Here is a 12,020-nt window from a genome sequence, read left to right as displayed (position 1 = left end):
TAAGTATTAGACATTTTTGCAAAACTTTATCTCTTGCTCTTTTTATCTTCTTCCTTTTTTCCTTCTTTGTCTCCCATCTTTCCGCCCTTCCTACTTTCTGACATGCTAGGCAAGAGCTCTATCAGACTGGGGATGTAACTCATTGGTAAAGCACTTGTTTGAGTTCAATCCGTAACATCACCAAAAAAAAAAAAAAAAAAAGCACTCCCCTTGAGCTATATCCCCAACCCTATATTATTGTTATTTCTAAGACTTCTCAGTGATAAATTACATATTTCTTTTTTTCTTTGAATGTTTTACCATCACATAATTGATATATTAGACTTAGGTAATTTTGGTATTCTTGTGACCTATTAGTGCTGTTTCTGGAACAGGATATAAATGATACCTCTGATGCCTCTGGTCATATGGAAAATAAGGTACCATCATAGATAGATGCCATTTATTAAAAAATGCAGATAGTATACAAAATGATCATGAGGCCTTGTAGACTGGAAATGAAGGTTACTTCTCTGTCCTGATGGTATTCAAGGCACTGTGGGACATTCTGGTGACAGGGGAGATGATAGGGAGGAGGGTATATTGCTTGAGGTGATTGGAAAATGTTGCAATCAGAAAAGGAGTTTATGTGAGTTTTATAAACCTTGGCCAAAATGTTAATCTTTAAATTATTCTGATAATTAATCTTGCTCACAAAATATGGGCAGGTGTCACAAAACTGGTAAAAATCTTAGGATTTATAAGAAGAAGCATCTGTTTCCAGGACACCAAGGAACAAGTTACTAATGGGTATATCATGGTGCCAGTAACATTTTGCTTTGTCAGTTTTTAAGAAACTAACATGTTAAGTTATGTTTTATCAATACTACTAATTATTTCTTTAGCCTTTACTAAGATTTATAGGTTTGTTATCCATAGGAAATGATTTTGGCATTAGGGTGCATCAGGCTTTTAAGAGAATAAGTGGTACTTATATGGATTTTTAGGAAGCAAATATTTCCCTTGGGTCTTGTTAATTAAATTACAGGATACCACATTCTTATGAAGTAAATACAAAAATGAGTGCCAGTTGCATTTTAAAAGAGTATCTGACAAAGTGTCTTTTATTAGTTACTGTTTTTTCTTCTTTAAAAACAGGCAATGAGGGACTGGGGAGATAGCTTAGTTGGTAGAGTGCTTGCTTGGGTTCGATCCCCAGCACCCAAAAAAAAATAAATAAATAAATAAATAAATAAATATAAACAGACAATGAAAGATCTCTTGTTAGAGAACCAAATATGAGTTGCATTTTTTTAGTAAAAAGAGACCCTAATGCTGTAAGAGATTTATGATGTCCATAGCATTAGGCAAGTGCAGATTTAAAAAATTGTAGAAAGTATTTTTATTAAACTGCCTCCCCCAAGTCTTTGATTTTATCAGGGAGGAGGTAAGCCAGGCACTCAGTATATTTGAACTTTAATATAAACTAGTCTGTGGTTAAGCACCAGCAAGAGTGACATAAGGAGATAGGATCTATGAATATTCTTATGTAAGAAACATCCTTGCTTTGTTTTTTCATAAAATGTTAAGTGTTTGTTGCAAAAATTAATCAATTTATTTGCATATTTTAGGTCTGGTAATGACTTAGAAGTACAGTAATGTCATTCTTTCAAGCCTCTATATAGTTCTAGGGTCCAAATAAGCAAAAATATAATAGTGGAAAAATTATATAACCATCTACTATTATATATTATACCAGTTTTGTCTAATCTTTCTTGACTTCTGAACTCTGTTCACAGACATGAAATTTGAAAAAAAATTTTTAATGAACTAGTGTGACACATGTACATTACACAGTATACATTACAATTTTACCTAATACTAACATATTAAATGATATCACACAAGAATTTTAAATTCATGTTAAGGATTATTTTATAGACATAATTTATCTTTTGATAATATTTCTAACAAAATAACAATTTCCAGCTTTTAAATCTTAACAGATAACCTACACTATTTACTTTCAGTTCATGATATCAGAAAAACATGATTTATGATATTGAAAAATTATAAATTTTTTTCGGTTTTAGTATTGAATGCTCATAAATGTTCATTAAATTACTGGGTATAGTACTTATTGCTTGGAATTCTTTTACTTTTTAAGGAAATAAGTTTAAGTAATATTAATTAATTCCCTTTCCTATGACAAGCTAAGAGATACTAAATTGCTGTTTGCAGGCGGTTCTTTTGCAAACACCAAAAGAAGATAAATGAGATAAATTTGATATAAAAAAAAATCACTGTATTTTCTTTCTTTCTTTTCAGTACTGGGGATTGAACCCAGGGGCACTCCACCACTGAGCTGTACTCTCAACCCTTTTTCATTTTTTAATTTTGAGACAGGTTATCACTAAGTTACCCAGGCTGTCCTTGAATTTATGATCCTCCTTCCTCAGCCTCCCAAGTAGCTGGGATTATAAATAATGTGCACCACAATTGCTTGGGCTATATTTCATTTTTTTTTTAACATTGGATTTTTATAATCTAGAGATATTTGTGTGAGAATATTATTTTAAAAATGTAACTTTCTTCTTTGGTGGAGAGCACTGAGGCAATTTACATAATGGTTATTTTCATTATCTTGTATTTTATAATACAGTGACTTTTACTTTAAGGGTAATCACATGATAATTTTTTAAAAAGATCTTTGAAATTGGGTAATAGTTAATTGACTTCAGTGGCTAATGGCTGACCTCAACTGATTAGCTGGTTGAAACTGCCCCATAAACATACAATCTTTATCAACTACCAGCCATTGTAACTCCACAAGGTCTTCTGTTTTGAAGCTGTTCTGTTTTTCAGTTATTGTGTCAATTGGGTTTTTAAGTTACTTTTTTTTTTTTTTTTTTTTATTACAGTGCTGGGGATTGAACCCAGGGCCTTGGCACATGTTAGGCAAGTGCTCTACCACTGATATATCACCAGTTTTCAATTGAATTTTTTAAAAGATAAATTGAAATTTGCCATTTCTACCTTTAATGAGCTGAAACTTTTTTTTTTTTTTTTGGGTGCTGGGGATCGAACCCAGGGCCTTGTGCTTACAAGGCAAGCACTCTACCGACTGAGCTATGTCCCCAGCCCCTACCTGAAACTTTTGAATGACTTTGCAAACTAAAAATTGGAATTTCTCCATTGAATAAATGAGTTTTATTCTTTTAATATCTTATATTCTGTCTTTTGGCTTGATTTTGTGACCTAATTGTATTTCAATGACTTTAAGGAACTCCTTATCATCTCCTGAGATAAGAGTAGTTAAATGAGGGGTAACATTAAAGATGTGAAAAAGTTACTATTAGTCAATAAATGCCTGACTTAAAAGGTAGACATGGGGAGAATCTGTTTTTTGAGAAGAAAGATGATAAATGAGAGAGCCCAGTTTTTGTATGTGTTTTCTGAAGATATATTTTTACCTTTTTTTTTTTACTGTCTTTGAATATTACTATATAACATCTTATAGGCAAAGAAATCGAAGGAGACTGAAGATACCCCAAGTGAACCATCTTTCCAGGATTTCGAGTACCCTGAGTATGATGACTACAGGGCAGAAGCTTTCCTGCACCAGCAGAAGAGGATGGAATGCTATAGCAAAGCTAAGGAGGCTTACCGCATGGGGAAGAAAAATGTTGCCACCTTTTATGCCCAGCAGGTAAAGTAGAAACTGATTATAATTCTTCTCTTGTCAGTAATGGTATCTAAATAATCTTGAAGCAGATAACACTTGTACTGTGTTGTGATTAGATTACATTATGCTGGATGTGTTTGTATGTGTGGAGATTATATAAATGACATCAATAAGGCATTCTCATGTAAAGGAAACATGGTAGTGTGAATTTCATCTCCTTTGAATGCTCAATTCTTTTATATTTATGGCTTACATGAATTACAGTTTATTCTGACAATTCATATTTTCTTTAAGATTAGATTCAGTTATTCAGTGCCATTTCTAAACAGGTAAGTTTTCTGGAGGAAAAGAAGCAGAATATTAATATTGATTATCTCAGAATGGAATTACAGGGTATTGGGCTTTCTGTTGTGTTTGAATTTCTAGTAATGTATCACTTTTACGGTCAGAAAAAGAAAATGACCTTAATGTTTTTTAGGGAAGTTGAATTTCTACCTGGGCTCATTTTGCATGTTATTTTAAGGAAGCTTCTGGATTTACTTTTCATTTTCATGGTTCCACAATGGCTGTTTTGTGATTGACCAGAGAAGGGTGTCAAGCTGGCATAGCTCTGTGAGCCCTAACAGCAGGGCCCTGGGGATGGCTGCAGGAGGTAACTGTGAGAGGGAATGACACTGGAACTCAGGATTATCAGGACACACCTTGTCATCAATAGTAAACCCGTGGGCTCTTTCATGAGATGGCTAGTGTTTATTTTCCTTTTTTTATGATTTTTGGTTCAGAAAATTTGTTAGAAACAATGGTTCAATATTTTAAAACCACATTATAAATCTGTAGAAATTCACCTAAATTTTGGTGCAGTTCTTGAATTTTAGCCCATTGAATTATTTGAGATTTTAGGTTTATTGTTCTGCCTTTTATTTAGGGCAGAGGAAATGTTAGTTTCCTTATCATTTAAGTAGAAAATATCTGAACTGTCCATTGGTGATTTGTTGATAATTAAAGGGCAGTCTTCATGAGCAGAAGATGAAAGAAGCCAATCACCTTGCTGCTGTGGAGATCTTTGAGAAAGTCAATGCCTCCCTGCTGCCACAGAATGTCTTAGACCTCCATGGGCTGCATGTGGACGAAGCAATAGAGCATTTGATGACAGTTTTGCAGCAGAAAACTGAAGGTAGGAGTATGGTGATGATACATTTTCTATTGTCAGTAGAATTGGTTTATTGGTATAACCTGCAAATTCAGGAGCATCTGAATGTGCAGGCTGAGGATATCTGTGCACACATATAAATAGCTATATTCCTCATTCTTCCACAGAGCCTACTCCGTAGAGAATTCTCATTGTCATGACCATTATTAGCATTGTTTCCTTTTCTATCTCTGTTTCGGTTGTTTGCTGTATTTATTGAAGGGAGGTGTAGTGTAGTCTGAGAATCTTTTTGACTTAGAAATGGTACATTTCAGTGATATGTATCTGTGTTCAGTTGATGTTTATTAAGCAGTAGATATTTATAGAATATAAATTGTTCAATTGATATTTATTAAAATAGAAAAATAAGGTGATAGATTTTTGCAGAATTGTCACAAAAGGCAGGATTTCTCAGGTTTTCAGGGTGGCAGTACCCCTTCTTCCTTTCTGCCACTGCCTACCTCTTCCTAGTTTTACTTCTTCCAGGGCTCTGGATGAAGATCTTTTCCATGCCTCCATGCAGTGTTGTATATTTCATGTGCATTGAAGTGTCTTGTTTGCTTAGCTTCTTGTTTCCTTTTCATCATCGGGAGTCATCACTTTCATTTCATCATTACCCCTCATTCACTTCTATTCTGTGTGGTAAATAAAAGGCATTAGTCATTTCCACAAACTGGGAGAAACACTTCAAGCTGATGGTAGCACTTATCAGAAAAGTTCAGTCATTTTTGGTTACCTCAGACTTAAATTAAAAGTCATCCATTTCATCATTACTAGAGTATTTTTTAATTCTCAACTTGGCTTTCTCTTTATCATTCATCTTATGGGGAGATGCTGTAGCCCCATGCCTCAGCTGTTACCCTTTGAGTTCATAGCCCTGTGCTGTCATTGATAGCTGTGTTGTTCTCTTTAATTATTTACATACATTTTAGAAAACTTACTTCACATGGTTTATCAATTCAATACATATCTCTTGTAATTAAAGAGTTGGTAAGTAGGATTGTTATACAGAGTTGAAATTTCAACTTTTTATTATGACATATTGTGATCATTTTGAAAAGGTTATAGAATAATATAATAAATACCTATGTACCAGTAAATCCAAGTAACAAGTGATAACATTTACCATGTCTCTCTCTCTCATGACAGGGATTGAACCCAGGCTTGCTTAACCACTTTTTTATTTTTTACTTTGGGACAGGGTCTTACTGAGTTGCTTAGGGCCTTGCTAAGTCAATGGGTCTGGCTTTGAATGTGTAATCTTCCTACCTCAGCCTCCCAAGTTGCTAGATTATAGTCATGTGGCATTGTACTTGGCTGTTTCTCATTTTTTTTTTTTAACTCTTTGTTTTGTATTCTTCCCTAGTCCTTTCTTTTTCTTCCTTTTTTAAAAAAAATTTGTAGTGCTGGGAATCGAACCTAGGGCCACCTGTGCCCTAGGTTTCTTTGCAATGGAAGTGCAAAGGTTTCTTTGCAAAGGTTCCTTTCTTTGCAATGGAAGTGAATATCATATAGTTCAGTCTATATCTTTCCTGTCCATTTTTTACAATATCTTTATATGCATGCATCCATAGTCAACATATAGTATTCCTTTTTATGAGTTTTAAGAAAATGAATATACAAGATGTTACATTGTACCGTCACCTAAGCCACTTATTTTTTGTCACTTAATGCAGTTTTTAAATTAAAAAAAAAAAAATTTTTTTTTTAGTTGTAGATGGACACAGTGCCTTTATTTTATTTATTTATTTATTTATTTTTTTATGTGGTGCTAAGAATCAAACCTAGTGCCTCACATGTGCTAGGCAAACTCTCTGCCACTGAGCTACAACCCCACCCCTTAATGCAATTTTTAAGATCTCCTTGTCTTTATGGATCTTGTTTTTCATTGCAACTGCTGTATAATACTCTATGGATGTATGATAATGTATCCATTCCTATATTGATAAACATTTAGTTGTAATGTTGTGAACTTTATTTTGCATATCAGCTTGTGCATTCTTACCACTCTTATTTTCTCTTTCTATTTTTTGGTACTAGGGATTGAACCCAGGGGTACTGTATTACTGAGCTACATCCCAGGTCCTTTTTATTTTTTTTTATCTTGAGACAGGATCTCACTACATTGCTGAGGCTGGTCTTGAATCTGAGATCTTCCTGCCTTAGCCTTCAAGTTGCTGGGATTACAGGTGAAAGCCACCACTGTGCTTGGCTTCTTATTTTCTAACTTTTTATATTGAAAAAATTGACCTGCAGAGAAGTTGGAAGAATTATATAATGAGTACTCTTCTGTCCTCTACATAAATTGATCAGTTATTAATTTTTGGTCAAATTTACTTAATTTTTCTAAAATTGCACTTTGCTGAACTATTTGAAAATAGACTAGATTTTGTGGTCCTTTAACTCTGAATACCTCAACATGTTATCTCTTATCTTCATTCTCCAACATAACCATAATACTTACCATTGATATACTAATATTGTCTAGAATGAAGGCTGTATGGAGATTTCTCCACTTGAGCGGATAATGTCCTGCAATAACTGTGTCTTTTCCCCTCCCTCTGTCCAGGATCTAGACAAGCATCACATGGTCTGGTTCCAGTATCTGTGTATTTTCCTACAATATAGGCCAGTTTCACCTTTTAAAAAAATTTTTGTTTTAGTTGTAGGTGGACAATACCTTTATTTTTTTTTTTATGTGGTGCTGAGGATTGAAACCAGGACCCCACGAATGCTAGGTGAGCACTCTACCTCTGAGCCACAACCCCAGCCCATCACCTTTTTGTTTTTTATCTTCCATGCCATTGACATTTTTGAAAATTCAAAGCCAATGCTTTGGTAGATTGTCCTGCATTTTTAATTTAGTTAATTGTTTCTTCATGATTAGACAAATCATTAAATGTTAATTTTGGGTGGGGGCGTTGGTAAAAATACTACCTAAAAGATGTTAAATCATCCTTGTTGAACATACCAAGAGACATGCATGGTCAGTTGGTCTTGTTATTGATGGTGTTGAGTTAGATACCTTAACTACAGTAGGACTTTATCCAATTTCTCTGTGTATTTTCCCCCTTTGTAATTAATAGTAATCATCTTTGGTGGTTAATGCTTTATGGCCTTTTTTTTTTTGAACTGGATATTGGGAGATTGAACTCGGGTGCTTTACCACTGAGCTATATCCCCATCCTTTTTTATTTTTTTATGGTGAAACAGGGTCTCAGCAAGTTGCCTAGGCTATCTGCAAACTTGTCATCCTCCTACTTCAGCCTCCCAAGTAGCTGGAATTACAGTGTGTGCCAGTGTACTCAGCTTATTTTGTGACCTCTTTAAGCGCTGTACTACTGTAATAAGCACTGTACACATAATGGTTTTAGCATCTGTTGATGGCCCTTGACTGAATCAGTTATTATGTTGGTGGTTACATAATGGTTTTATAATTTGTTTTGATTCTATGTTCATTCTTTGATAGAGGATCTTCCCACTCTAGTAAGTAGTTTTTTTTAATAACAGAATCTTGGGCTACATGTTGTGGCACACAACTGTAATCCCAGCGATTTAGGAGATTGAGGCAGGATTGTAAATTAGAGGCCAGCCTCAGCAATTTAGCTGGAACCTGTCTCAAAATAAAAAAGACGGTGCATATAGCTCAGTGGTAGAGCTCTTTCCTAGCACATGTGAGGCACTGGGTTCTATCCTCAGCACCACATAGAAAGAAATAAATAAAGGTATTGTGTCCATCTACAACTAAAAAAATTAAAATAAAAAACAACCATAGAATAAATTACCAAATAAAGAGTAGGTGATCCTCTAATTTTTTAATAATAAAATTATGTTTAATATGTCCAGTATTAATATATGTATACATTGTGAAATGATTACCACAATCAAGTCAGCACATCCAATACCTCCTAGAGTTACCATTTTTTTCCTCTGTGTGTGTGTGTGTGTATGGTGAGGATACTTGAACTCTAGTCCTAGCAAATTTCAAGTATATAATATACTATTATCAATAATAGTGAACATTGTTACACATTAACTCCTAGGAACTTACTGTTAGAATTGAAAGTTTGTATCACTTAACCAACATCTCCCATGGCCACCACTACTCTCTTCTTGGTTTGCCTTTTCGAATTCCACATCTAAATGAGATCATAGAGTATTGTTTTTCTCTGCATGGCTTATTTTGCTTGGTATAATGCCTCTAGGTTCATCCATGTTTGGAAATGGCAAGATTGCCTTCTTTTTAAATCACTGAATAATCTGTGTGTAAAACAAAATGTAATAGAGCCAAACAATGGAATTTTATTTGATCATAAGGATAATCAAGTACATGCTGTAACATGAATGAACCTTGTAAACATGCTATGTGAAAGCAGCCAGATGCAAAAGGCCACATGTTGTATGATTCCATTTATACCAAATCTAAATTGGTAATCCATAAAGACAGAAAATAGATTCATGGGGGCTGGAGCTGGAAATTGGAGGTGACTACTAATAGGCACAGATTTCTTTTGGAGATGAGGAATGTTCTGGAATTAGGGGTATTGGTTGTATAATGTAAATACACTAAAAACCACTGAATTGTACATTTAAAAAATGGTGTTTTGTTATGTGAATTTTATCTCAATAAAAAAAATCGTAAGAAAAAAAGAAATAATTTGCCCAAGGTAACACCTGTTCCGATCCAAGATACAAATCTTTTCTGTAAGCCAAATCCCATCTTGTTAGGAGGTGACCTGTAGTAGCCTGTAGTTACTGTAAGTCACCACCAGATGGTAGTATTGTTGAATAGAAATGTATTAAGGGGAAAAACTGACTGCCCTACATTGCTCTTGGTCATAACATAAAAAGATTATCAGAATTGTAGACTAAAAAAGAGAGACACCTGGGCCTTATGTATTGTGATTTAAATTCACATCAATGGCTACAAACTATTTTTGCCCCCAAATCCAACCAGAAGCTGATCAAGCCTTTAGATCTGATTACTGTATATAGAGATTTATGGGGGATAGAGGAACATGTTAAACAACACGAATGGGGATGCAACAGCAAAATCCATATTTTCAAAATCTAGGATAAGTGACTCATTTTTTCCCAATAATTTTGAGAAAAACCAAGGAAAAACCTTTAGATTAAAAGTTACTTAAGAAATATACCAAGTTGGCCAGTAGTACTGGTGCACAGCCCATAATCCCAACAACTCTGGAGGCTGAAAGAGGAGGATTGCAAATTTGAGGCCAGCCTGGGCATCTTAGCGAGACCTGTTCTCAAAATAAAAAATAAGAAATGCAGGGGGCATAGCTCAGGGTACAGTACTGAAAACAAAGTCTGTGTATGTATGTATATATACGCATACATATACATGTACATACATACACACACACCAGCCATTCTATCTCCATTCCATCCCCAGCACCACTGTGTGTTGTATTATCTGCATATGTATATATATACACAAGCATAGTGTGTATCGGCCAAGTGTAATGTGTGGACTTATTTGAATCCTGATTGGAGGGAAGGGGAGAAGTGTTCGGGAGTAATATTGACCAAAGTATATTGTTACATTCTTTGCATATAGGAATATGTAACAACAAATCAAGAAATCCCATCATCATGTACAATTATAATGCACCAATACAAATGTGGATAAAAAATATCCTGATTCAAACAAATCACCTTAAAAATACTTTTTAAAAATAATTGGGAGAGAAATTTTTAGAAACTTGATGATATTAAGGAAGTATTAGTTTTATAAGATGGTGATATTGCTGTTTTATTTATTTATTTATTTTTTTGAGACAGGGTCTCACTGTTGCCCAGGCTGTTCTATGACTCCTAGGCTTAAGTAATCCTCCTGCCTCAGCCTTCTAAGTATCTGGGACTACAGGCATCAAATGGGTGTGTCTGACTTATGGTTACATTTTTTTAAAGGAATCCTTTTTTGAGATACATATTGATAATTTGCAGTCGATATAGTAAGCAATCTGGAATGTACTGAAAATGAGTTAGAATTTTTTCAAAAGTTATAAATAGCAGGAACAGCCTGTAATTTGGGAAGTTAAACATATGCTTTAATTAATGAAGCAAATATCCTTTAAACTCCTACTTTATTTGAAGCATGTGAATCAGCTGGAGAATACCTGCAGAGCAGCAAGTGATCTTTGAAAGGTGAGATGGTATAAATGACCTAACTGATAAGGGGAACAATAGTGAAGAAGTGAAGAAATGTGTGAGAGTGAATTATGGTCAGTTAAGAGATTTAAGGTGTTTTGTTTGTTTTTGATAAGTAAACTTTTGGGATATAACATACCTAAACAACAATTTATTAATTACAAGTGTGTAGTATAAAACCGTTTAATAAAGTGGAAACCTTACTATAGGTAGCACCCAGAAAGTGATGAATTTTAAACAATGTATTACTTAAAATAATGGCTATGGATTAGAGTAGAAATGGGAATCTTAAGCAAATATAAGGAATTTAAAATGCAAGAGCAGTGTGTCCTTTTAAAATTCTCAGCCTAGCCAGGTGCGGTGGCAGATGCCTATAATCCCAGTGACTGAGAGGCTTGAGGCAGGAGGATCACAAGTTTAAGGGCAGCCTCAGAAATTTAGAAAGACCTTCAGCAACTTAGTGAGATCCTGTCTCAAAAAAAAAAAGAAAAAGGAATGGGAATGTAGCTCAGTAGTAAAGGATCCCAGGGTTCAATCCCCAGTACAAAAAAAAAATTTTTTTTTCCTCAGCCTAACATTGCCCTCAAGATGATGAAACTTGAAAAACCATATGATGGAGTTTTCCTGGTGTATTAGAACAAGTTAATGAGCAGAAGATGAAATGCTCTGCTATATATATGTGTATTTTATGCTAAAAAGCAAAACTTGGGCTATTTATGAATAAAGAACAAATACTTATGAGTTCATTAAATCAACTTTGTATCATGAAGTTTTTGTTTGTTGTTGTGCTGTTATAGTTATTAATAACTTCAGGATTAATATACTGGCTTTCCCAAGGTCACATCCAAAGCAGGAAGAATCTCAGGCTCGTTCAGTATTTTAACTATTATCTATCAGGAAGAGTTTCTTTATTTCTTTTTTTTTTTTTTTTTTTTGCAGTCCTGGAGATTGAATCCAGGGCCTTATGCATGTGAGGCACACACTCTACCAACTGAG

The 12,020-nt window shown here is 34.4% G+C and overlaps 1 protein-coding gene across 7 annotated transcripts in view; it reads left to right on the top strand.

The window, feature by feature from the left end:
- N4bp2 (NEDD4 binding protein 2) overlaps positions 1–12,020 on the top strand; it is a 75,710-nt gene that overhangs the window by 54,492 nt on the left and 9,198 nt on the right. For all 7 annotated transcript variants that reach the window (XM_047566305.1, XM_047566307.1, XM_047566304.1 and 4 more), the window contains 2 exons: positions 3,500–3,688; positions 4,670–4,838. In XM_047566305.1, coding sequence (XP_047422261.1) covers positions 3,500–3,688; positions 4,670–4,838 — 358 coding nt within the window. The remainder of the gene's footprint in view (positions 1–3,499; positions 3,689–4,669; positions 4,839–12,020) is intronic.

Source organism: Sciurus carolinensis, chromosome 10, assembly GCF_902686445.1.
Source record: "Sciurus carolinensis chromosome 10, mSciCar1.2, whole genome shotgun sequence".
In the NCBI taxonomy this organism is placed as follows: domain Eukaryota; kingdom Metazoa; phylum Chordata; class Mammalia; order Rodentia; family Sciuridae; genus Sciurus; species Sciurus carolinensis.
The sequence above is the reverse complement of the archived record's forward strand: the minus strand, read 5'-3'. Positions and strand labels throughout refer to the sequence as shown.